Source organism: Podarcis tiliguerta, assembly GCF_965153285.1.
Source record: "Podarcis tiliguerta genome assembly, chromosome: 18".
NCBI lineage: Eukaryota > Metazoa > Chordata > Lepidosauria > Squamata > Lacertidae > Podarcis > Podarcis tiliguerta.
In genome coordinates this window covers 5,717,195-5,744,266 of record NC_139551.1, presented here as the reverse complement: position 1 = coordinate 5,744,266, position 27,072 = coordinate 5,717,195, and the positions used below count along the sequence as shown (strand labels likewise).

General features: G+C 47.8%; 1 protein-coding gene across 1 annotated transcript; it reads right to left on the bottom strand.

The window, feature by feature from the left end:
• Positions 1 to 1,293: 1,293 nt before the first annotated feature.
• Positions 1,294 to 26,840, bottom strand: ACER1 (alkaline ceramidase 1). The gene is made up of 7 exons (XM_083421909.1): positions 26,731 to 26,840; positions 12,621 to 12,724; positions 8,402 to 8,516; positions 6,764 to 6,902; positions 4,837 to 4,974; positions 3,418 to 3,555; positions 1,294 to 1,864 (listed from the first exon to the last, which is right to left on the bottom strand). Exons 2-7 carry the CDS (start codon positions 12,711 to 12,713, stop codon positions 1,696 to 1,698), a joined length of 792 nt encoding a protein of 263 aa, XP_083278035.1. The 5' UTR covers positions 12,714 to 12,724; positions 26,731 to 26,840; the 3' UTR covers positions 1,294 to 1,695.
• Between the last annotated feature and the right edge of the window lie 232 nt (positions 26,841 to 27,072).

Sequence of the window (27,072 nt, the reverse complement as noted above, 5' to 3'; positions counted from 1 at the left end):
CCCTGCGGTGCAGGAATCGAACCCGCAACCTCGCCGAGATGAAGAGTCTCGTGCTTTTGCCGACTGAGATGCGAGAGGGAGAGTTGGGAATGAGTATGGTGGTGGGGGATGGAAATAAAAATGAGCGTGAGCTTGTTCCCTTTACCTTTGCAAAATTCTGATACAGTGGTACCTCGGGTTAAGTACTTAATTCATTCCGGAGGTCCGTTCTTAACCTGAAACTGTTCTTAACCTGAAGCACCACTTTAGCTAATGGGGCCTCCTGCTGCCGCCGCTACGCTGGAGCACGATTTTTGTTCTCATCCTGAAGCAAAGTTCTTAACCCGAGGTACTATTTCTGGGTTAGTGGAGTCTGTAACCTGAAGCGTATGTAACCTGAAGCGTATGTAACCCGAGGTACCACCGTACCTAAGTCAGAATTTGTTTTTGTTTTTTTCTTGAGTAGGAAGAAGTCATTATATTTTATTTAAAACAACAACAACAACAACAACAACAACTTTGGGCAAAGTGCCCCTGAGTATGTGAAGTCTTCTTTTCTTAAGTTGTACAGGAAACAATCTGGTCATTGTTTCACCCTGGGATGGTATTGTCTGTAAAGGTAAAGTAAGGTAGGAGTGATGGGGAAAATTGAGGGAAGTTTTTAATGTTTGATGTGTTGTCGTGTTTTTAATATTCTGTTGGGAGCTGCCAACAGAGTGGCTGGGGAAGCCCAATCAGACAGGTGGGGTATAAATAATAAATTGTTGTTGTTGTTGTTATAGCAATGAACAAATCAGAACAAACCCACCATGGATTTATTCCGTGCAATTATTGTGTCACAACACCAGCCCTGGAGCAGGAATGATCGACAGTGGTACCTCGCAAGACGAATGCCTCGCAAGACGAAAAACTCGCAAGACGAAAGAGTTTTTTGTTTTTTGAGTTGCTTCACAAGACGAATTTCCCTATGGGCTTGCTTCGCAAGATGAAAATGTCTTGCGCCTTTTTCTTAAAACCGTCAATGCATTCCTATGGGAAACCGTCAATGCGCAGTGGTGCTTCGCAAGACGAAAAAATTCACAAGACGAAAAAACTCGTGGAACGAATTAATTTCGTTTTGCGAGGCACCACTGTACATCTCTCAGATTAGTGTCCAGATTAAACCAGAACTATACATCAGATTTTGCACACCTATGGTGCTGAAAAAATGAAAAAGTATCAAAATGCCCTCTCTCTTTTTTTGGAGACTAAGTTGTGTCTTAAAACGCATCGTTTCGAGAGCAAACAACATTTCGGTAAAAATGAACACGCCGATTTCTTTCTTTCAAAGTGCAGTTTAATACAGGTCAGAGCAAGGCAGTGGTGAACATGCGCAGAATGTCCATAAAGCGAGAGATCTCATTCCCTCCACATGTCCTCTATAAATAGCTTAAATATGGTGTCCGCCATTCTCTGGGGAACCGGCAAGTTTCAATGTCGCATAACGGAGGCATCCCACGCAGTATGGCCGGGCTGGCGGGAAAACTCGCTGCGCAACAGATTGGGCCACACGCCATGCGACAAAGCTACCTGCATGCGCGGTCTCCCAGGCAACAAGGGTTTGGCGGCGCGAAGCCTTTCACCGGCCAAACAAGCATAGGGCTCAGTCGTCGCGATGGGTCGAACCCGTCGGATCAGTGCCGGGCTCCTGTTATCCTCAGCGGTCTCGCAGTCTCCCTAGCACTGCTTCTTGAATTTCGGAAGGTCGATGTACGGCAGCGAAAAGAAACTATGCTCGCTGGGCCAGTAAACCACCTCGGGCTCGGAGCTAGGGAGGTCGTAGAAGACATCTAAGTAGACGACCGCGGTGGCGCAGTAGAAAATGGTAACGACGATACAAAGGTGCCTGTGAATTTTTTAAAAAAGGCAAGAATGTTGTCTAGGGCTGCAAGGGCTATCTTGCTTTATTACTTTTTTAAATACAGTGGTACCCCGCAAGACGAATGCCTCGCAAGATGGAAAACCCGCTAGACGAAAGGGTTTTCCGTTTTTCGATGCGCTTCGCAGGACGAATTTCCTTATGGGCTTGCTTCGCAAGACGAAAATGTCTTGCGAGTCTTGAGATTTTTTTCCGCTCCCCACCCCCTTTTTCTAAGCCGCTAAACCGCTAATAGCCTTTTAGCAGCTAATCCGCTAATCCCTTAAGCCTTTAATAGCCGCTAATAGCCGCTAAACCGCTAATAGCGCTAATCCGCTAAGCCGCTAATAGGGTTGCTTCGCAAGACGAAAAAACCGCTAGACGAAGAGACTCGGGGAACGAATTAATTTCGTCTTGCGAGGCACCACTGTACAGTGGTACCTCTGGATGCGAACGGGATCTGTTCCGGAACCCCGTTCGCATCCTGAAGCGAACGCAAAATGCGTCTGTGCTTCTGCGTGGGTTGCGATTCTCTGCGCATGCGTCATTTTGAGCGAATGCACATGAGCAAACGGTGAAACCCGGAAGTAACACGTTCCGTTACTTCTGGGTCGCCATGGAGCGCAACCCGAAAAGGCTCAACCTGAAGCAACTTTAACCCGAGGTATGACTGTATAATACAGTGGTACCTTGGGTTAAGTACTTAATTCGTTCCGGAGGTCCATTCTTAACCTGAAACTGTTCTTAACCTGAAGCACCACTTTAGCTAATGGGGCATCCCACTGCCGCTGCGCTGCTGGAGCACGTTTTCTGTTCACATCCTGAAGCAAAGTTCTTAACCTGAAGCACTATTTCTGGGTTAGCGGAGTCTGTAACCTGAAGCATATGTAACCTGAAGCGTATGTAACCTGAGGTACCACTGTAATAATCACCGTGTTTTAGCTTTTAAGCATTTGTTAAATTCACTCTAGGGACGCAGGTGGCACTGTGGGTTAAACCACTGAGCCTAGGACTTGCCGATCAGAAGGTCGGCGGTTCGAATCCCCGCAATGACGGGGTGAGCTCCCATTGCTCCGTCCCTGCTCCTGCCAACCTAGCAGTTCGAAAGCATGTCAAAGTGCAAGTAGATAAATAGGTCCCGCTCTGGCAGGAAGGTAAACGGTGTTTCCGTGCACTGCTCTGGTTCGCCAGAAGCGGCTTAGTCCTGCTGGTCACATGACCCGGAAGCTGTACGCCGGCTCCCTCGGCCAATAAAGCGAGATGAGCGCCGCAACACCAGAGTCGGCCACGACTGGACCTAATGGTCAGGGGTCCCTTTACCCTTTACCTAGTGGCCAAAGCAAATAAAGATTCTTCTTCATTTGCTGCCTGAGGCAAGTGCTTCATCATGAGATAGCAAGAATGGCTAGGTTATGGGCTCCCTTGTACCACCCCAAAGCTTTTGCCAACGTTCAGCTGCCTTCTGACACCACTACCCAATAAATGAAGACCGTTCCATTTCGCCTAGCCCTCCAGGGCACCCAAGAGCAGGTCCTTCTTACCAGATGCTGTGAAGGTAGGCGAAATTGGCCCTCTGACAGATGCCACACAAAAACTTATCCGTCAGCCAACAGGTGATGGAGATACACCACCACACGACCATGGTTCTGATGAGACGGTGAACGCGGGCGTTGTTGCACCTGCGGAAAAGGTTGCAGTCAGGAATAGTTGGCGCACTCGTCTGAGGCTGGAGGGGTTACATTGACAAAATGGGCCTTATAACTAGGATCACGACGGAGTAAGCTCCCATTGCTCGGTCCCTGCCCCTGCCAACCTAACAGTCCGAAAGCACGCCGGTGCAGGTAGATAAATAGATACCACTGTGGCGGGAAGGTAAACGGCACTTCCGTGCGCTCTGGTTTCCGTCACGGTGCCAGAAGCGGTTTAGTCCTGCTGGCCGCATGACCGGGAAAGCTGTCTGGCGACTTCTGTTTCAGTGTATCTTAAAAAGTGTGCATGCACATGAAAGCTTATACCAAGAACAACCTTAGTTGGTCTCTAAGATGCTACAGGTGGCGCTGTGGGTTAAACCACAGAGCCTAGGACTTGCCGATCCGAAGGTCGGCGGTTCAAATCCCCGCAATGACGGGGTGAGCTCCTGTTCCTCGGTCCCTGCTCCTGCCAACCTAGCAGTTCAAAAGCACACCGGCGCAAGTAGATAAATAGGCACCACTCCGGCGGGAAGGTAAACGGCGTTTCCGTGTGGTGCTCTGGTTCGCCAGAAGCGGCTTAGTCCTGCTGGCCACATGACCCGGAAGCTGTACTCCGGCTCCCTTGGCCAGTAAAGCGAGATGAGCGCCGCAACCCCAGAGTCGACCACGACTGGAGCTAATGGTCAGGGCTCCCTTTACCTTTACCTAATGTCAGGGAACTGCCATCGGAGCTGGAGGCGGAGAGAAGGCTCCAGAGGGATGCCGGAGAGGGTCCCAGTAGGGAGAAAGGCAGCCCATCCGCTGGGGAAGGAAATCAGCGTAACACCAGTGGAGAAGGGGGGCAGATGGGGGAATCAGAGAGGTGGCTCCAGGACTCCTCGCCGGAGACCAGCGGGGAGAGTACGGGTACTCCGCTGCCCACACCCTCCCTGCGCAGAAGACTTCCGCGCAGGGAGACTAGGGGGAGACTGGGCATCAAACAGCTTTTATGCTGGAAGAGGTTCAAGAAACGCCCACTGACGGATTCTGCCAGCGACTGAGGCAGCCACGAAACTTGAGGCTGTCCAGACAGAAAGGGTTCAACCAGGTAACCCAGCCAGGAGTGACGGCAACTTACGCACGAGCAACCCCTAGAACCATTACACCTAAAATAGAAACTGCTTGCTAATTCTTATCTGTGAAGCTACTGAAGCGGGAGGCAGACTCGGCACTAGGGGGCCCTTAGAATTGCCTGTTCAAGGCTTGCAAGGTTCTCTGCACACAACTTACTTTCTGAATTCCAAGTTACTCAAGTATAAAAGGTGCAAGGCGACGGAGTTGAGGGCATAAGCGTTCAGGGTCGGCTTCACAAAGGACATCAGGGTGCTGAAGACGGTCACGACGCCCACCAGCCACGTGAACTGTTCCCTAAGTAGGCCAAAAGGGGAAAAAAGAAAAGACACAGTTTGAGCGCTGAAGAGCTCAGGTGTCCTTTACAGAGCAGGCAGGAAGATTTCCACGAGCCCTCTCCCCGTGGGCAGGAAGAAACGAAGCCAAGTGTGTCGAGAAGTCGCAGTGGATCTGACAGAATGAGTTAGCAAAGATCAGTCTGTCTTTATGGAACCAGGACACCCATTGCTCTTAATTGTCCCGGATCTCTCTGCAGCCATTGGAATGTTTATGCATGTGGGGTTTGGGGTTTGTTTTCGTAGGAATAGAAAGTGTGTTGGAAAAAGTTCTACAGTGGTGCCTCGCAAGACGAAAAGAATCCTTTCCGCGAGTCTCTTCGTCTAGCGGTTTTTTCGTCTTGCGAAGCAAGGCCATTAGCGGATTAGCGGATTAGCGGCTATTAAAGGCTTAAGGGATTAGCGGATTAGCTGCTAAAAGGCTATTAGCAGCTTAGTGCCTTAGAAAAAGGGGGTGGGGAGCGGAAAAACCCCCCCAGGAATCGCAAGGCATTTTCGTCTTGCGAAGCAAGCCCATAGCAAATTCGTCCTGCGAAGCACCTCCAAAACGGAAAACCCTTTCGTCTAGCGGGTTTTCCGTCTTGCGAGGCATTCGTTTTGCAGGGCACCACTCTATTTGCAATCTGGAGGGCTGCAGAGACATAATAATAATAATAATAATAATAATAATAATAATAATAATAATAATATTTATACCCTGCTCATCATTCAATTCAAAGTGTTGGTGCTGACCTTTAAAGCCCTAAATGGCATTGGCCCAGTATACCTGATGGAGCGTCCCCACCCCCATCGTTCTGCCCGGATGCTGAGGTCCAGCGCTGAGGGCCTTCTGGCAGTTCCCTCATTGCAAGAAGCAAAGTTACAGGGAACCAGGCAGAGGGCCTTCTTGGTGGTGGCGCCCGCCCTGTGGAATGCCCTCCCATCAGATGTCAAAGGAAATAAACAACTACCTGACATTCAGAAGGCATCTTAAGGCAGCCCTGTTCAGGGAAGTTTTTAATGTGTGATATCTTAGTGTATTTTTGGTCTTTGTGGAAGCCGCCCAGAGTGGCTGGGAAACCCAGCCAGATGGGCGGGGTACCAATAAATCATCATCATCATCATCATCATCATCATCATCTGGCTGGGTTTCCCCAGCCACCCTGGGCGGTTTCCAACAGAATGTTAAAAATACAATAAAACATCAAAACTTTCCTGTACAGGGCTGCCTTCAGATGTCTTCTAAAAGTCAGATAGTTGTTTATTTCCTCGACATCTGATGGGATTCCACAGGGCAGGTGCCACCACCGAGAAGGCCCTCTGCCTGGTTCCCTGTAACCTCACTACTTGCAGTGAGGGAACTGCCAGAAGGCCCTCGGAGCTGTACCTCAGTTGCGAATGGGCCTCCAGAACGAATCCCCTTCACAACGTCGGGTTACATACGCTTCAGGTTACAGACACTTCAGGTTACAGACTCCGCTAACCCAGAAATAGTACCTTGGGTTAAGAACTTTGCTTCAGGATGAGAAATTGTGCTCCAGCGGCGTGGCAGCAGCAGGAGGCCCCATGAGCTAAAGTGGTGCTTCAGGTTAAGAACAGTTTCAGGTTAAGAACGGACCTCCTGAACAGATTAAGTACTTAACCCGAGGTACCACTGTATTTCCTTTGACATCTGGTGGGAGGGCGTTCCACAGGGCAGGCGCCACCACCGAGAAGGCCCTCTGCCTGGTTCCCCGGGTGCCCCAGCAGTTCCTTATTCCCCCCCCACTTACCTGTTTTTGATGAACGATGGGTAATAGTGAACAGGCAACCAGAAAACATAGCAGAGGGCGATTGCCCAGAGGATGGAAAGCTCATCCAACATCTGTCCTGCGTAGCTGAGAGTCATATGGAAGTAGCCAGAGAACAGACCTGCAGGATGAAAAGGGGGGGAATCTAGCTTGGCGCCTTCTGCTCTCAAAGCAGGTTCTCTCCCACGGGGCTGCGGCTGGTCCTTTCTTTAGGGGGTCAGACTAGATGGCCCACGAGGTCCCATGCAACTCTACAGTTCTGTGAGTCCAGAACTTTAGGCTCTGGGCTCCCAGAGCTCCCAGAAGAATAGAAGAGCCACAGAATTGGAAGGGACCCCGAGGGCTAAACGTCATGGATGCTTTAGCTGAGATTCCTGCTTTGCAGGGGGTTGGACTAGATGATCCTTGTAGTTCCCTTCAAACTCTACAGTTCTAGGATTCTAACCCTCTGCAAGGCAGGAATCTTGGCATCGCTGACAGGTGGCCATCCAAACTCTCTTTAAAAACCTCCAAGGAGGAAGAGACCGGCAGCTTCCGGGAGAGACAGTTTCCACTGTTGAAAGGCTCTTACATCCACAAAATTCCTTCTGATGTTTAGTCTGAATCAGCGCCGGATTTATGTACAAGCTAAACTAGCTATATAGGGACGCGGGTGGCGCTGTGGGTTAAACCACGGAGCCTAGGACTTGCCGATCAGAAGGCCGGCGGTTCGAATCCTCGCAATGACGGGGTGAGCTCCTGTTGCTCGGTCCCTGCTCCTGCCAACTTAGCAGTTCGAAAGCACGTCAAAGTGCAAGTAGATAAATAGGTACCGCTCCGGCGGGAAGGCAAACGGCGTTTCCGTGTGGTGCTCTGGTTCGCCAGAAGCGGCTTAGTCCTGCTGGCCACATGACCCGGAAGCTGTACGCCGGCTCCCTCGGCCAGTAAAGCAAGATGAGCGCCGCAACCCCAGAGTCGGCCACGACTGGACCTAATGCTCAGGGGTCCCTTTACCTGTACCTAAACAAGCTATAGCTTAGGGCACCACACTCTTGGCCCTGCCCCCCCCCAATTCACTATCAATTAAAAAAAAAAAGGTAAAGGGCCCCTGACAGTTAAGTCCAGTCATGAACGACTCTGGGGTTGCGGCACTCATCTTGCTTTACTGGCCGAGGGAGCCGGTGTTTGTCCACAGACAGTTTTTTCCGGGTCATGTGGCCAGCATGACTAAGCCGCTTCTGGCGAACCAGAGCAGCGCATGGAAATGCCGTTTACCTTCCCACCGGAGTGGTACCTATTTATCTACTTGCACTTTGATGTGCTTTCGAACTGCTAGGTTGGCAGGAGCAGGGACCGAGCAACGGGAGCTCACCCCGTCGTCGCGGGGATTCGAACCGCCGACCTTCCGAACGGCAAGTCCTAGGCTCTGTGGTTTAGACCACAGTGCTACCCGCGCCCCTATTCTATAAGTTATGTTTGCTAATTCTACCATTTCACTTGCAATCCCTCCTCTTGCTGGCATTGTTCCGTCTCTCTGTTTCTGGGCATGTATAATTCGGGATGCCGTGATTGCGTAAAGAAATAAATTCTTTTGATCTGGAAGGCGTGTCCCTTCCCTTCTGATTCCCCCAGGGAACGTACCAATCAATGTTGACATGATAGTAAGACCCGGGATGGGAACTGGTCGGTACTGGATGTACTGGGGGTTCAGGAACATCATAATTGGCGGCAGGATGAAGAAACCAACGTTGCTGATCTGCAAAACAGCAGCAAACAAGGAGAGAGAGTTTTCTTGTCGTTCTCGTTTTTAACGTGTAATTTGGAACGTTCCACACTTTGAATCGCTTGGTTGCAACCATCAACTTCAAAAAAACGAGCAAACAAAAAACAGCAACACCCCCTTATTAAGAATCAGTGCTTTTTTCCCCTTTAAAAAAATGTTTAGGGGGTACTCTCATTTTGACTCTGGAAAATCACCATTTAATAGTTCGAACCGGGGGGGAAATAAATACAGTGGATGGACAAAAGTACAAAGATTCGCAAAATGTTTAGGGGAATCCGTACCCCTCCGTCCCCTCTGGAAAAAAACCAGGCGTGCGGTGTGGTGCGGAGAGAGAGCGAGGGACTATCTGGGGGAGGGACAGTGCAGCGGGGGGGGGGGCGCAAATTACTTGCCTTGCCCCGGGTGCTAACAACCCACGCTATGCCACTGAGTAAATGCTTCACGTGACTTTTCTTTGGTTTGAACATGTCAGCGCATCACAGTTCCGTTATCTGCTTGGAGGCGGCGGATGGGGGGGGGGCTGTGGTGGAGATGCTTTCAAATGTGCTTTGCTGTGCGCCTGCAGCCTAAAACGTGAGATCCCAGCGAGGAGGAGGTGAAGTCAGGGGCTGCTGGAGACCCAGCCCTCATCCTGCCTCCCCAAGCCTTGCCGTGGGGCCGACGCCAGCCAGCCAGCTCCAGAAGCTGAGCAGGTAAAGCCGGTTTATTTTCTGGATCTCTGTGAAGGTGTGTGGGTGGTCAGCTGTTTAATGGGCGCCCCACTTTCTCTGTGACAGGAGAGCGCAGTTCTGAAGCAGACGCCACACCCACCTTCCTTTTTTGGCATCGAGCCAGAATTTGGAGCTTCGGGACTGAGGGAGAGGGGAGTTTATTCACCTTTGATGCACCTTTGCAATATTTCCCATCCCTCGGCATGGCGTGGAATTTGCATTCGGAATACAGTGGTGCCCCGCAAGACAAATGCCTCGCAAGACGGAAAACCCGCTAGACGAAAGGGTTTTCCGTTTTGGAGGTGCTTCGCAAAACGAATTTCCTATGGGTTTGCTTCGCAAGACGAAAATGTCTTGCGAGTTCCTGCGGGGTTTTTTTTCCTCCCCCCCCCCTTTTTCCCAAGCCGCTAAGCCGCTTATCAGCTGATCCACTAAGCCGCTAATAGCTGTAATCCGCTAATCCGCTAAGACGCTAATGGGCTTGCTTCGCAAGACGGAAAAAACCGCAAGACGAAGAGACTCGCGGAACGGATTCTTTTCGTCTTGCGAGGCACCACTGTATTCAGTCTCTGCAGGAAGCGGTCCGTGTGTGGCTGGTGTAATATGCTACCGGTCCGGATTCGAGGTGCAAATGGCCGCGACGACTCGGGCCCAGGAAACCTTCAGCTCAAACCAGCCATAGGCAAACTCCAGCCCTCCAGAAAGCCACTGTGGTGTAGTGGTTAAGAGCGGTAGATTTGTAATCTGGGGAACCGGGTTCGCTTCCCCGCTCCTCCACATGCAGCTGCTGGGTGACCTTGGGCTAGTCAGACTTGTCTGAAGTCTCTCAGCCCCACTCACCTCACAGAGTGTTTGTTGTGGGGGAGGAAGGGAAAGGAGAATGTTAGCCGCTTTGAGACCCCTTTCGGGTAGTGATAAAGCGGGTTATCAAATCCAAACCCTTCTTCTTCTTCTCCAGATGTTTGGGACTACAATCCCCATCACCCCTAGCTAACAGGACCAGGGGTCAGGGATGATGGGAATTGTAGTCCCAAACATCTGGAGGACCAGAGTTTGCCTATGCCTGGCTTGAACCTTCAGTTTGGTTGGAATCTCCTTGCTTGTAACTTGAAGTCCTCCCCTCCTGAGCAGGAGAAAACAAGCTTGCTCCCATTTCCCTTGAGATATTTGAAGAAGAGATATCATATCTCCCCATCTCTTTTCCAGGCTAAACATGCCCAACTCCTTCAACCGTTCCTCATCAGGCTTCGTTTCCAGACCCTTGATCATCTCAGTCACCCACCTTCCAGCTTGTCAACATTCTTCTTAAATTGTGGTGCCCAGAATTGGAAACAGGACTCCAGGTGTGGTCTGACCAAGGCAGAATAGAGCGGAACTATGACTTCCCTTCATCTGGACACTAGACTTAATAGCATTTGCTTTTTTCACTGCTGCGTCACATTGTGGACCCATGTTTGGCTTGTGGTCCACCAAGACCCCTAGATACTTTTCACATATACTGCTAGTAAGCCAGGTGTCCCCCATTCTATATTTGTGCATCTGGTTCTTCCTGCCAGTGTGGTGTAGTGGTTAAGAGCGGTAGTCTCGTAATCTGGTGATCTGGGTTTGATTCCCCGCTCCTCCACCTGCAGCTGCTGGGTGACCTTGGGCCAGTCACACTTTTCTGAAGTCTCTCAGCCCCACTCACCTCACAGAGTGTTTGTTGTGGGGGAGGAAGGGAAAAGGAGATTGTTAGCCGCTTTGAGACTCCTGAAGGGGAGTGAAAGGTGGGATATCAAATCCAAACTCTTCTTCTTCTTCTTCTTCTGCCTAAGCGCAGTAGCCTACATTTGTCCCTCTCTAAATTCATTTTGTTAGCTTGCGCCATTCTCTGATACATTAAGGTCATTTTGAATTCTGATTCTGTCTACGGCATTAGCTACCCCTCCCAGTTTGGTGTCATCTGCAAATTTGATCAGTATCCCCTCAATTCTTCATCCAAGTCGTTTATAAAGACGTTGAACAACAACGGGCCCAGGACAGAACCCGGTGGCACCTCACTTGTCACTTTTTCCCAGGATGACAAAGAAAACTTTGGGTTTGTGTTATGCACTCAGCTTGGATCCTAGAACAATAGACAGGTGGGATCCTAGAAGGCAGCAAGCTGATTGGTCTACAGGAGCTGCCCAATCCGGCTCCAGGAAGAAGTGAATCAGCAACCTGATTGGCTTGCAGGAACAGTCCAATCAGGCTCCAGGAGGGAAGTTGAATCAGCCAATCACAGGGGACCCATTGTGAAAATAATGTATATATAAAGGTAAAGGTAAAGGTACCCCTGCCCGTACGGGCCAGTCTTGACAGACTCTAGGGTTGTGCGCCCATCTCACTCAAGAGGCCGGGGGCCAGCGCTGTCCGGAGACACTTCCGGGTCACGTGGCCAGCGTGACATCGCTGCTCTGGCGAGCCAGAGCCGCACACGGAAACACCGTTTACCTTCCCGCTAGTAAGCGGTCCCTATTTATCTACTTGCACCCAGGAGTGCTTTCGAACTGCTAGGTTGGCAGGCGCTGGGACCGAACAGCGGAAGCGCACCCCGCCACGGGGATTCGAACCGCCGACCTTTCGATCGGCAAGCCCTAGGCACTGAGGCTTTTACCCACAGCGCCACCCACGTCCCAATGTATATATAGCCAGAGGTTTTTGGGGAAAGCACTCACCCACTGTTTACCATGAGCTGAAATGAAGAGCATGAAATCAACACTCAATATTTCAGTTTGGTCAGTCAATCACCTAACCGTTGCCTCGTTCAACCCATATTTTACCAGCTTCCTCGCGATAATATCATGAGGCACTTTGTCAAAAGCCTTTCTGAAATCAAAATTCAGTGGTACCTGTGCTTCAGGTTACATATGCTTCAGGTTACAGACTCTGCTAACCCAGAAGTATTACCTCGGGTTAAAAACTTTGCTTCAGGATAAGGACAGAAGTTGTGCTCCAGCGGTGCGGCAGCAGCAGGAGGCCCCATTAGCTAAAGTGGGGCTTCAGGTTAAGAACAGTTTCAGGTTAAGAACGGACCTCTGGAACGAGTTACGTACTTAACCCGAGGTACCACTGTATTGTCTGGAAGAAAACATGTACAGCTTCTGAGAACTGCTTCGCAGCCTCGGTTCCTCCTCGCCCAGACCACAAAAGCAACTCTGATGCCTCGATGGAACTCTGAGTTTTTATTTCATTTGCAAGGGAGCATCTGAAAATTCGGATCTCCTTGACTAGACCATAGCCAAGGTTCTCAGCACATCCTCGCCAGGTCCTGGTGAACAAGTACATTTTGTTTATTGAATAAATAAATAAGATGAAAGAAATGAGGTGAGACAGAACGGCGGCTTACCGTGTTGTAGTATTCTGCAATGTACTCTGACTTTGCAAAATTCTCTTCGCACCAGTCTACTTCAGCGCTTTGGTAGGCAAATATACTAGGCATGCTGGCAACACCTTTCAAAAAAAGAAGAACACAACACCTTAGTACCTACAGAGCGTTGCAGTGGAGAAAAAGAACCTGCCTATCCAGATTTTCCTATCTCCTTCCCTCTGAAATGTTGCAGCCCACACTTTTGTGCCTGGCGACGGATCTGAGCTGGTGTGCAAGAATCTGCTGGGAAGATGCAAAGAAAATGAAGGAACCTTATTCCACATGTGGTGGACTGGTCCCGAAATAAAAAAAAATTGGGACATGATTTATGAGGAACTTAAAAATAAATAAAGCTAAAGCATACATTCCTAAAGAAACCTGAAGCTTTTTTTTGTTAGGCATTTTAACGATAAACATCCAAAATGAAAACAAAAGAGTGTTTCTTCGCACGACAACAGCTTTAGAACAGGGGTAGGCAACCTAAAGCCCTGGGGGCCGGATCGCCTTCTAAATCCGGCCCACAGACAGTTCAGGAATCAGCGTGTTTTGACATGAGTAGAATGTGTGCTTTTATTTAAAATGCATCTCTGGGTTATTTGTGGGGCCTGTCTGGTGTTTTTATATGAGTAGAATGTGTCCTTTTATTTAAAATGCATCTCTTGGTTATTTGTGGGGCCTGCCTGGTGTTTTTACATGAGTAGAACGTGTGCTTTTATTTAAAATGCATCTCTGGGTTATTTGTGGGGCATAGGAATTCGTTCATTTTTTCCCCTCCAAAATATAGTCCGCGATTGGGCCGGATCCGGCCCCCGGGGCCTTACTTTGCCTACCCACGGTTTAGACTAAATGTGATCCACCTGGAGAAGGAACTGGCAAACCACAACAGTATTTTGCCAAGAAAACTCCATGGACATAAAAAAAGGGAGAATTTTTGAGAAGAAAGTGGGAGTTTCCAAGGCATGCTCAGGTTCATGGGGTCAGGGAGAGCCGAACACGACTAAAAAACAACAAGTGGATTGTCCAACAGGACGTGACAATTGTAGGTTAAAGTGAAATCTGTCCTCCCCAATTTCTTAACAATAAAGGTAAAGGTAAAGGGACCCCTGACCATTAGGTCCAGTCGTGACCGACTCTGGGGTTGTGGCGCTCATCTTGCTTTATTGGCCGAGGGAGCCAGTGTACAGCTTCCGGGTCATGTGGCCAGCATGACTAAGCCGCTTCTGGCGAACCAGAGCAGCGCACGGAAACACCTTTTACCTTCCCCCTGGAGCAGTACCTATTTATCTACTTGCACTTTGATGTGCTTTCGAACTGCTAGGTTGACAGGAGCAGGGACCGAGCAACGGGAGCTCACCCCGTTGTGGGGATTCGAACCGCCGACCTTCTGATCGGCAAGTCCTAGGCTCTGTGGTTTAACCCACAGCGCCACCCACGTCCCTTTTCTTAACAATAACAGGGCTAAATTTGTACTGCGTGTCATTCTCGGATTAATTCCCCCACAAGCTTTCAAGTGGGGCGTCTGTATGGCAGGAGTTTCCGGTGTAATCCTCCAAAAAGGCAAAATGCCCTTTTCTGCAAGAGGCATCCCTGCAACGCTGATAACCGTCTCAACAATCTCAGCAGAACTTTGCTTTGTCAAGCCTGTCACGATATGCTTGAAAGCCTATGTGTTTGATACCTGGCAAGCCAAACTATTTAGAAGAAGAGACACGGAGCATTTGGGATAAGCAGGGATTTCATTAACTGAGAGGTTGGCTTTTATTGCCGGAGTCATTCGCAACTGGACTTAACGAGAGCCAGTGTGGTGTAGTGGTTAAGGTCTTGTAATCTGGAGAACCAGGTTCGCTTCTCCGCTCCTCCACATGCAGCTGCTGGGTGACCTTGGGCCAGTCACACTTCTTTGAAGTCTCTCAGCCCCGCTCACCTCACAGAGTGTTTGTTGTGGGGGAGGAAGGGAAAGGAGAATGTGAGCCGCTTTGAGACTCCTGAAGGGGAGTGAAAGGCGGGATATCAAATCCAAACTCTTCTTCTTCTTAACTGTCAGGAGTCCTTTAAAAAGGTAAAGGGACCCCTGACCATTAGGTCCAGTCATGGTCGACTCTGGGGTTGCGATGCTCATCTTGCTTTACTGGCCAAGGGAGCCGGCGTACAGCTTCTGGGTCATGTGGCCAGCAGGACTAAGCCGCTTCTGGCGAACCAGAGCAGCGCACGGAAACACCGTTTACCTTCCCGCTGGAGTGGTACCTCTTTATCTACTTGCACTTTGACGTGCTTTCGAACTGCTAGGTTGGCAGGAGCAGGGACCGAGCAACGGGAGCTCACCCCGTCTTTGCGGGGATTCGAACCGCCGACCTTCTGATCGGCAAGCCCTAGGCTCTGTGGTTTAACCCACAGCACCACCCGCGTCCTTCAGGGGGTCCTTTACCTTTACCTTTACCTTTTTTACCTCCATAGGGACACAGGACCAGGAGATGGTCAGAGGAGTGCAGCGGTTTGGCCGGTTTACGAGGGGCAAGGCAGGTTGCAGGTTGTTTAAGATTTGAACAGTAACACCTTGAACTTAGCTTAGCAATAGACTGGTATCCTGCACAGATCTTTAATGCACGGATCTGGAAACATCCCAGGCAAAAGCCATGCAACTGCCCATAGGGACAGAGAAATTTGACGGACGGAAGTGGCAGCAGGCAAGGAGAGAAAGAGAATCTGTGCGAGAGGGTGGGTCCCATGGACCTGGCCGGTCTCGGATCAGGCAGAGGGGAAGCAAGAGATGATTGGACCAGTGGGAACGAGCAAAAGAATGACCAGGAGCTCAAAGTGAGCTCCCTTGGAATCTTTACCTGTAGGAACGTAGAATCATAGAATGGTAGAGTTGGAATTCCAATTCCAGGTGCTGGTTTTAACCTTTAAAGCCCTATACAGCCTAGGACCCTCGTACCTACGGGACCGCCTCTCCTGGTATGCCCCACAGAGAAACTTACGGTCTTCAAATAAAAACATCTTGAAGGTCCCAGGCCACAGAGAGGTTAGGCTGGCCTCAACTAGAGCCAGGACTTTTTCGGCCGTGGCTCCGATCTGGTGGAACACTCTGTCACAAGAGACCAGGGCCCTGCGGGACTTGACATCTTTCCGCAGGGCCTGCAAGACAGAGCTGTTCCACCAGGCCTTTGGCCAGGGCACAGCCTGACTCCCTCCCCCTGCAATATTCGTGGAGCTCTGGCCCAATGGTTGCCAGTGGCTTGAATTAATTAATTTTATAATGAATGATTTTAGAGTGTTGTTTGTGCTGTACTTTTGTACTGTTTTATTGTTGTTAGCCGCCCTGAGCCCGGCTTTGGCTGGGGAGGGCGGGATATAAATAAAATTTATTATTATTATTATTATTATTATTATTATTATTATTATTATTATTATCCAAAGGTCCTCTTATCCAACCCCCTGCATTTCAGGGCTTTCAGCTAAAGCATCCCTGGCAGATGGCCACCGAACCTCTGCTTAAAAACCTCCAACGAAGGAGAGCCCGCCACCTCCTGAGCGAGACCATTAGGAAGCTATGTTATGCAGAGGCTGAGCATTTGGTCCACCTAGTTCAGGGTTGTCTACACTGACTGACAGAGGCTCTCCATGATTTTGGGAGAAGTCTCTTCCACCTTCCGCTTGCAAGGAAGGTGCTGTCCCGCTGAGCTATGGCCCTTCCTCAATTTGTACCCATCTGACTCCTGGCAGTGAGAGTGGAAGTGAGAGCTGGACCATAAAGAAGGCTGATGGCCGAAGAATGGATGCTTTTGAATTCTGGTGCTGGAGGAGACTCTTGGGAGTCCCATGGACTGCAAGAAGATCAAACCTCTCCATTCGGAAGGAAATCAGCCCTGAGTGCTCACAGGAAGGACAGATCCTGAAGCTGAGGCTCCAAGACTTTGGCCACCTCACGAGAAGACAAGACTCCCTGGAAAAGACCCTGATGTTGGGAAAGATGGAGGGCACAAGGAGAAGGGGACGACAGAGGACGAGATGGTGGGACAGTGTTCTCGAAGCTACCAGCATGAGTTTGACCAAACTGCGGGAGGCAGTGGAAGACAGGAGTGCCTGGCGTGCTCTGGTCCATGGGGTCACAAAGAGTCAGACACAACTGAACGACTAAACAACAACGACGCCTGGCATCGCGTTTGCCGTGATGAGCAGGGTGAGAGGCATAGGTGCCAACTCCCTGTTGGCCCAAGCACCCACAAAATCCCCATCAAGGGGCCAGGCACCCACAAAATTTGGCTCTGGGCGCCTGCAGTCGCGGTGCGAAGCTTGCACTCCTGGTGGGTGGGCATGGTTTGGGGAAAAGGTTTGCAGGCCAAGCTGGTCGCCTGCAGTTCCATTACACCTGGAATCGGCGAAGGAAAAGACAAGCCGTTGTTTCAGATTATATATTGAGAGCCAGTGTGGTGTAGTGGTTAAGAGCAGTGGACTCGTAATCTGGTGAACCGGGTTCGATTCCCCACTCCTCCACATGCAGCTGCTGGGTGACCTTGGGCCAGTCACACTTCTCTGAAGTCTCTCAGCCCCACTCGCCTCACAGAGTGTTTGTTGTGGGGGAGGAAGGGAAAGGAGAATGTTAGCCGCTTTGAGACTCCTTAAAGGGAGTGAAAGGCGGGATATCAAATCCAAACTCCTCTTCTTCTTCTTCTTCTTCTTCTTCTTCTTCTTCTTCTTCTTCTTCTTCTTCTTCTTCTTTTCCTGGAATTATGCAAGAATTTCTCTCTCTCTCTCTCTCTCTCTCTCTGCATTGAGATAAGAGATTCTCCCACGCCTCTTGCCTCCCTCTCCACAGTAATGAAGGCGGTGGACAGGTTTGGCTGTAAACGAGTTTTGTAGAGCTAGCTAATCGCAAATTGGTGGCAATTCACATTTTATTGCCATGCAGTCGGTTTCGTCTGGCCAATCGCAAGGCGCTTCGGAGAGCAGGGCAGAGTTCACACTCTCAAAGATGGAGGGGGAAGGAATTTGAATCCGTCCGCGTTTAAAGGCAACTGCTGTGCAGAAAGATACACAAACCCGAACACAGCCTCTTTTGAAATCCGCCTTTCTCCGAATTTTGCAGTGAAATTATCCAGCCAAAGAGATGCGTCTAAAAAAGGCATATTCCGGGGTGAAAGCGTGTGTGGAAATGAGTGAAAACAAAATAGCAGATCCATTGCGTTATGCTTTGCGAAAACGTTTACACGGAGCAAAATCGCAACGGTTTGGAGAAAACGGTGCTGACGAATTTTCGCGAGGGAAAACAAAATCTCAGATTGATGTGGAAGTGTGGAGTACTGGATTTAAGATGGGGGAGTGGGAGGGAATCAGAAATGGGGATTGACAGATCCACCCATCCCTTGCCTCACTGAGACTGTGATAACATCAACCCAGGAGAGATTGCTGTCATGCCTTAGCCGATGACACCAAACTGGGAGGGGTGGCTAACACTCCAGAGGACAGGATCACACTTCAAAACGACCTTGACAGGTTAGAGAACTGGGCCAAAACAAACAAGATGAACTTTAACAGGGAGAAATGTAAAGTATTGTACTTGGGCAAAAAAAATGAGAGGCACAAATACAAGATGGGTGACACCTGGCTTGAGAGCAGTACATGTGAAAAGGATCTAGGAGTCTTGGTTGACCACAAACTTGACATGAGCCAACAGTGTGATGCGGCAGCTAAAAAAGCCAATGCAATGCTGGGCTGCATCAATAGGAGTATAGCATCTAGATCAAGGGAAGTAATAGTGCCACTGTATTCTGCTCTGGTCAGACCTCACCTGGAGTACTGTGTCCAGTTCTGGGCACCACAGTTCAAGAAGGACATTGACAAACTGGAACGTGTCCAGCGGAGGGCAACCAAAATGGTCAAAGGCCTGGAAACGATGCCTTATGAGGAACGGCTAAGGGAGCTGGGCATGTTTAGCCTGGAGAAGAGGAGGTTAAGGGGTGATATGATAGCCATGTTCAAATATATAAAAGGATGTCACATAGAGGAGGGAGAAAGGTTGTTTTCTGCTGCTCCAGAGAAGCGGACACGGAGCAATGGATCCAAACTACAAGAAAGAAGATTCCACCTAAACATTAGGAAGAACTTCCTGACAGTAAGAGCTGTTTGACAGTGGAATTTGCTGCCAAGGAGTGTGGTGGAGTCTCCTTCTTTGGAGGTCTTTAAGCAGAGGCTTGACAACCATATGTCAGGAGTGCTCTGATGGTGTTTCCTGCTTGGCAGGGGGTTGGACTCGATGGCCCTTGTGGCCTCTTCCAACTCTATGATTCTATGAGAACATCTGTTCTTGCAACCTCCAATTATCCTGTTTCCCTTCCACCTGCCATGGCAGTGGACCACACGGCCTGGTCTGCTTTCCCAGGCTGTTGTAAGGATGAAAACGATGGGGTCCGAAGCATGTTTTCAACCCTTGAAATGTATACCATATTTTTCGCTCTATAAGACGCACCAGACCACAAGACGCACCTAGTTTTTGGAGGAGGAAAACAAGAACAAAAATATTCTGAATCTCAGAAGCAAGAACAGCAAGAGGGATCGCTGCACAGTGAAAGCAGCGATCCCTCTTGCTGTTCTGGCTTCTGGGATAGCTGCACAGCCTGCATTCGCTCCATAAGACGCACACACATTTCCCCTTACATTTTAGGAGGGGAAAAGTGAGTCTTATAGAGTAAAAAAATACGGTAATTTCAGCAAACCCTGCTGACTCAAGGGAATGTTCACTGGCCTTGCACCATTCTGGTCCTCAGGACAACAAACGCACATAGGACTGTGCTCATTCTGCTCTTCAAAAGGAAAACCGGGGGGACATATCACAACGCCTTGTGCCCAGCTGAACCTGCGGGCCAGTGTGCGTTGTAACCTCCCAAGTGGGATGGCTAGGTCAATAGAGGACGCTTCATCTCAGGTTTGTGGGTTCGAGCCCGGCATGGGGCAAAAATATCCCTGCACTGCAAAGGGGTTGGACTTGTTAACCTTCGCAATTCCCTCCCAACTCTACGGTACTTTTTTAAAGGGATACTATTGTTTATTAGGGATGCGGGTGGCGCTGTGGGTTAAACCACAGAGCTGCTTGGGCTTGCCAATCAGAAGGTCGGCAGTTCGAATCCCCGCAATGACGGGGTGAGCTCCCGTTGCTCAGTCCCTGCTCCTGCCAACCTAGCAGTTTGAAAGCACGTCAAAGTGCAAGTAGATAAATAGGTACCACTCCGGCAGGAAGGTAAACGGCGTTTCTGTGCGCTGCTCTGGTTCGCCAGAAGCGGCTTAGTCATGCTGGCCACATGACCCAGAAGCTGTATGCCAGCTCCCTCGGCCAGTAAAGTGAGATGAGCGCCGCAACCCCAGAGTCGGCCACAACTGGACCTAATGGTCAGGGGTCCCTTTACCTTTATTATTGTTTATTAGATTATTCAAAGGTTTTAACAAATTCACTTCACCTACAGTATATCATTCACACATTTGTGGACTCGCCTTCCTTGGAGGTTTATAAGCAGAGGTCGGGCGGCCATCTGTCATGGATTCTTTAAGCTGAGATTCCTGGGGGTTGGGCTAGATGACCGCTGGGGTCCCTTTCAACTCTACAGTTCTATGCTTCCATGATTCATTCTTACTTCCCACCCTGACGTTTTAATTCTTATCCTTTATTGCTGCATTCAACTCGCTGGTAACCATGCTAACTCCATCTTATTGTCTTTGCTCCGCCGCTCGTATCTCGAACCCTGCTCACGATTTCATATTGCATACCCTCCGACATTTTTCCGATGGAAACAGGGGGGAAATGCCTCCAATTTTCCACAGTTCATCCTTTCGATCTCTTAGTTTTACAGCCAATTTTGCATAATCCATCCATTTTAGAAGCCATTCCACTTTGGTCGGACAATTCTAGGATTCTGTCTGAAAACAGATGAGGTGGCCTAGCCACATGGTAAGAGTTTCAGCAGTGTAAGAAATAACTAAAGTTTAAAAAATTAGTTGCAATAGATGGGGGGCCAGAAAAAGCGGGGAAAAGAGAATCATGGAAGGAGAGGGAGGGAAGTCTATTCTTTGATATCCGAAAACGCTACTGCTTTTTTTATTTCAGATATTCTTTTCCTTTCGCATCGTTTTTGTTTATCTTTTGTTGATAGGGAATTATATCAGAAACGCAAATAAATAAAAAACAAGAACAATATTAAAAAGAAAACAGCTGAGGTGATGGAAGAGAAATCGAGCTCTGGTCTTTCCGAGATCGAAGAGCCACAATGGAAACCGAAGTAAATTTTTTGGGCGTCCGTGTTTTAGAGTAAAGGGAACTAGTTGCACCATGTCAGAATTCCGGTCAATTTTGCCACCTAGAAATGAGTTAAACCGACTGGCCTGGGACACTACAGTGGTACCTCTGGATGTGAACGGGATCCGGAGCCCCGTTCACATCCTGAAGCGAACGCAACCAGTGTCTGCGCATGCGCGGGTCGCGATTCGCCGCTTCTGCGCATGCGCGCGACGTCATTTTGACCGTCTGCACATGCGCAAGCGGCGAAACCCAGAAGTAACGCATTCTGTTCCTTCCGGGTCGCCGTGGAGCGCAACCTGAAAACGCTCAACCTGAAGCAACTTTAACCTGAGGTATGACTGTACAGGAGGCCACATTTTTAAACTATATATTTGTGGTTTTACCTTGTGAATGGCCCTGAGATCATGTGAGGAAAGGTGACATAATAATAATAATAATAATAATAATAATAATAATAATAATAATAAATTTATTTATACCCTGGCCATCTGGCTGTGTTTCTCAGCCACTTTGGGCGGCTACCAACCAAAGATTAAAAATACATTACAACATCAGTCATTAAAAGCTTCCCTTAACAGCGTTGCCTTCAGATGTCTTCTAAACATCAGGTCGTTGCTTATTTCTTTGACATCTGGTGGGAGGGTGTTCCACAGGGCGGGTGCCACCACCGAGAAGGCCCTCTGTATATAATTATAATACACTGCCAAGCCAACCATAGGGGTGTGGTATAAAAATTAAAATTATTATCCTTCTTAAAACCTTCCCTGCAACAACAATTTAGCATCCCTGATCTCAAGATGAGGATGAAAGATGCTGTTGCTGGCATCTGGGATGAGTTGCGGAAGAATGATAGCGTTGCTGAAAGTGTAATATAGAAAATGAGGTGCCGAAATCCAAACAGAACAGAGGAGGCTATGTATGCAACCACGGCTGCGCAGATGTTATTGGCCCAGAGATAAAAGAGGACAAAGTCCTGACCAGAGAAGAATGGCAGATTAAATTGATGGATTTATGCCAAAATGGCAAAAATGACCAGAAGAATCAGAAATCAGGAAGACAGAAATTTTAATAAGGAATGGGGGGAAGTTATAATTTACTTTAAAAAACCATTGCAATCAGTTAAAATTGTAGGTAGGATTTGGAATAACGCTTGTAGTTTAATGATGGGTTTTGGATGTAATGGAGAGGTAAAAGATTTGGATTATTATAAAAGATCCAGGAGGAAACGATGAATAATGAATAATGATTAATCATATAATTAATAATGATTAACAATAGGGAGAAGTTTCTTTGGAATCTTCTTTTTATGTTGTGTGTTGTATGTTTGTGATTGTAAAACTTTAATTTGAAAAACCAAATAAATATTTTTTTTATTTCTTTAAATTAACATATCATTTCCAACAATCATTTAACATATTTTCTTATTTTATACAATGTTTTGCACTTCCATCAACCACATCTGAAGATTTTTCAATGTTCATCACTTTATCTACATTTCTTAATTTCTCTATTACTTTTAATCGTCCTTAACTAATGACTCTCCTCGTAAACTTCATTGCAATATTTCGCAACGTCCTCCTTACAAAACTTCTTGCAGTCCTATTAGCATAATCTGATTATTGCAATTGCTTTTCAAATAGTTCAAATAGTTACTCCAGTCCTCTGAGAATCTCTGGTCCTGCAACTTTCAGATCCTTCCTGTCATCTTATCTAATTCTGCATAGTCCATTAATTCAAAATAAATTTGTTTTTAAAATAGAATATTGCCCAGTATATCAGAGGGTGATGGAAGACTTCAGAAGACAAAATACAGGAGAAACTCGCTGGCAAATTCAGTTGACCTATTCTAACCAGACATAGACAGATCCTGAAGCTGAGGCTCCAATACTTTGGCCACCTCATGAGAAGAGAAGACTCCCTGGAAAAGACCCTGATGTTGGGAAAGATGGAGGGCACAAGGAGAAGGGGACGACAGAGGACGAGATGGTGGGACAGTGTTCTCGAAGCTACTAAAATGAGTTTGACCAAACTGTGGAAGGCAGTGGAAGACAGGAGAGCCTGGCGTGCTCTGGCCCAGGGGCTCACGAAGAGGAGGACATGACTAAATGACTCAACAACAACAACAACAAAACCATACATATAAGCCTTAAGACCTTTGGCAAAATCTGAGCTGAGAGTCTGAGCATTGCACCTGTGGGGGCATTCAGCCTGGAAAGAACATTGATATGAAATTCTTCTTCTTCTTCTTCTTCTTCTTCTTGAATCAAAGGATCCTTTGAAACAGTATTGCCCAAAGTGGGCACCTGGGGGGCGCTGGAACAATCTGGGGAGTCATGAGTAGCTATGGGTCCAATTGGGGAGCACAGAATAAAATTAAGGGGTCTGTAGAAGCAGCCACAAAATTAAAAGACGCCTGCTTCTTGGGAGAAAAGCAATGACAAACTTAGACAGCATCTTGCCGACAAAGGTCCGTATAGTTAAAGCTATGGCTTTCCCAGTAGTGATGTATGGAAGTGGGAGCTGGACCATAAAGAAGGCTGATGGCTGAAGAATTGATGCTTTTGAGTTATGGTGCTGGAGGAGACTCTTGAGAGTCCCACGGACTGCAAGAAGATCCAACCTCTCCATTCTGAAGGAAATCAGCCCTGAGTGCTCACTGGAAGGACAGATCCTGAAGCTGAGGCTCCAAGACTTTGGCCACCTCCTGAGAAGAGAAGACTCCCTGGAAAAGACCCTGATGTTGGGAAAGATGGAGGGCACAAGGAGAAGGGGACGACAGAGGAAGAGATGGTGGGACAGTGTTCTTGAAGCTGCTAACATGAGTTTGACCAAACTGCGGGAGGCAGTGGAAGACAGGAGTGCCTGGTGTGCTCTGGTCCATTGGGTCACGAAGAGGCGGACACGATGAAACTAAACAACAAGTACATGAAGAAGCATAAAGTAAGAAGAAACTGTCTGTACATGTTTCATCTGTTGTGTAATGATGCTTACTGCCACGTCAGGTGCAGCAGGTGTGCATTTATCCTAGAATACCTATGTTCGCCTGCAATTTTAGCCGATATTTATATTTTTGCAAAGCAATTTCTCCTAATATAATGCCCTTTTTTGCATGTTATTTTTACGAATATGCGGAGGTTGGGCTGGAGCACCCTCACAGTCCCTCCCAAGTTTATGGGTCTATGTATTTTTATGTAGAGTTTGCCCCGGTTTGTGCAATTTTTCAACACATTACGTGGCAGAGGAATTGTGTTGCAAAATTTCAAAGGATTTCAAAGGATGCCTGTGTTTAAGTTTGTGAAATATTTCAGATGGTAAAATTCGAAAGGTTCTTCTTTAAATGAAAACCCATCTGTCAACTCAGTAGCAAGTGATAAAGGAATGTGATTCTGAAAAGCATACAGAGGTTGTGAGTGTTTTTTAAAGCAATTTGCTCATCTCATGATTGAAACTCTTTCCTGCACTCGAGTCGGCTTCCAACGCTTCGAAAAGTTTCAAATTGCAACCAGACAGTTTGATGCCTCCACCCTCTTAAATTGCGGCTTCGTGGAGCGCTGCGCTTTAGATTTGTAAGCCTTTTGGGGCAGAGACCTGCCCCCTTGAACTTTGCAAAGATACAAGGAACAGAAGTAAGAATAAATTGCATTTGATGAAGCCCAAACTTTGGAGTTGACCCGCTTAGAGCAATGGACTTTTGACTTAATCCTTCTTATTCCAATGGGAATTTTCTTTATTCCATAAAGAAGGCTGATCGCCGAAGAATGGATGCTTTTGAATTCTGGTGCTGGAGGAGACTCTTGAGAGTCCCATGGACTGCAAGAAGATCAAACCTCTCCATTCTGAAGGAAATCAGCCCTGAGTGCTCACTGGAAGGACAGATCCTGAAGCTGAGGCTCCAATACTTTGCCCACCTCATGAGAAGAGAAGACTCCTTGGAAAAGACCCTGATGTTGGGAAAGATGGAGGGCACAAGGAGACGGGGACGACAGAGGACGAGATGGTGGGACAGTGTTCTCGAAGCTACCAGCATGAGTTTGACCAAACTGCGGGAGGCAGTGGAAGACAGGAGTGCCTGGCATGCTCTGGTCCATGGGGTCACAAAGAGTCGGACACGACTAAACAACTAAACAACAGCAACATTCCAATGGGTCTACTCTGAGCAAGGCAAGCACAGCTAAATGATTTTGCAACTTCTAAAATGGGGATTCTTTGAAAAGAACGTGCACCTTTCAAATCCAGCCCTTGCTTATAAAACCAGCATTCATCTACCTGTTTAGGGAAGCTTTTAATGTTTAATAGATTATTGTGTTTTAAATATTCTGTTGGAAGCTGCCCAGAGTGGCTGGGGAAACCCAGCCAGATGTGCAGGGTAGAAATAATAAATTATTATTACTACCAGTCACCTGCACATCACTTTCCATGCACATCGATGGAAGGAACATCTTTCCGCAGAGCAACCAGACCCTGATTTCCCCTGAGCATGCGCAGAGTGGCACAGAGTATATGCAGAGAGCCAAAGCGGTAGAGTTGACACCTTGCGGGATTTCAGACAAAACAAGGCTTTCAGAACCCCAACTAAAGAATCACGGCAGGAAAAATTGATGGACTATGCAGAACTGGCAAAATTGACATATAAGCTACAGGACAAGGATAACTGTGACTTTAAGGATGAATGGGAACCCTCTGCAAAGTATCTGAAGACGCAACAAAGCGAATTGGACTCCTTGGCTGGCTTTGAATAAACATTCACAAACTTTTTATTGATACCCACTACCCACTCTGGAAGAATGGCAGATGAAGGTGATGGACTATATGGAATTGGCGGAAATGACCGGCAGAATCCGAGACCAGGGAGAAGAGTTGGTGGAAGAAGATTGGAAGAAATTTAAAGACTATCTACAGAAATATTGCAAAATTAATGAATGTTAGAATGATGTTGGATTGAGGTTAAGGGGTTTTTAGTAACAATGTTATGAAGGAATATGCAAAAATGGAATGTTAACAGGTGAAAATTCAAAGTTACAATATATTAAGATCAAGATAAGGATAAAGGTAAAGAGGGAAAGGATTTGCTGAATAAATAAATTGAACTGGAATACAAAGAGGGGAGGTGTGGGGAGGTCCGGGAAACAAGCAAATGCAAGATATGTTATGAAAGATTGAATTGTTTTTAACTGTTTTTATTTTTGTATTTTTCTTCTTTCTCTTTTTCATTTTGTAATGTTTTGGAAAATCCTAATAAAATATTATTAAAAAAAACTTTTTATTGATAATAATCAGCTAAATAGTTTGAGGATCGATACAACTGTGTAACATGCAGAAAACAGCATTTCTAGAGAAATCAAAGACTGGAACTGAGGGAAATTGGGGGGTGGGTGGGTTCTGTGGGGGGAGGGAGGAAAAATGGGGGGGAATAAGGATGATATGTTTCTGGATAATATGTTTTGTTTTAATTTTGATTTTAAAAGTTACCGTATTTTTTGCTCTATAAGACTCACTTTTTCCCTCCTAAAAAGTAAGGGGGAATGTGTGTGCGTCTTATGGAGCGAATGCAGGCTGCGCAGCTATCCCAGAAGCCAGAACAGCAAGAGGGATTGCTGCTTTCGCTGTGCAGCGATCCCTCTTGTTGTTTTGGCTTCTGAGATTTAGAATATTTTTTTTTCTTGTTTTCCTCCTCCAAAAACTAGGTGCGTCTTGTGGTCTGGTGCGTCTTATAGAGCGAAAAATACGGTATATTTAAAAAAAAAAGGCTTTCAGGTTACCCGCTTTTATAGATCTGGAATTCCTGGGTTGAAGGTTGCTTACCTGCGGTGTCTCCGCTCCCTCTGCAAAGCCGAAACTCCAGGCGTCAAAAGAGCTCTTGACAGCGTTGCTCGGGTATCTCCTGCCGCGGCAACCTGTCTTGCCACCTTCCCTTTGCTGGGAAGGAACCAGCCTCAGGGAAGTCAGACTGGAAGTTGACAAGAGCAGCAAGCCGTGAGATGGCTCTGTCTCAGGGAACAGTCCGTACCTGGTTTCTATACCCTCTGCGAATCGCAGGGCTGGGGGAAATTTAAATAAATCTGCATGGCCAGGCACTAGCTTTGAGGACAAGGGAGGGGCAGCGTGGCAAAGGCACGGGTGCCGAGCCCTGAAGCTCACTCTCAC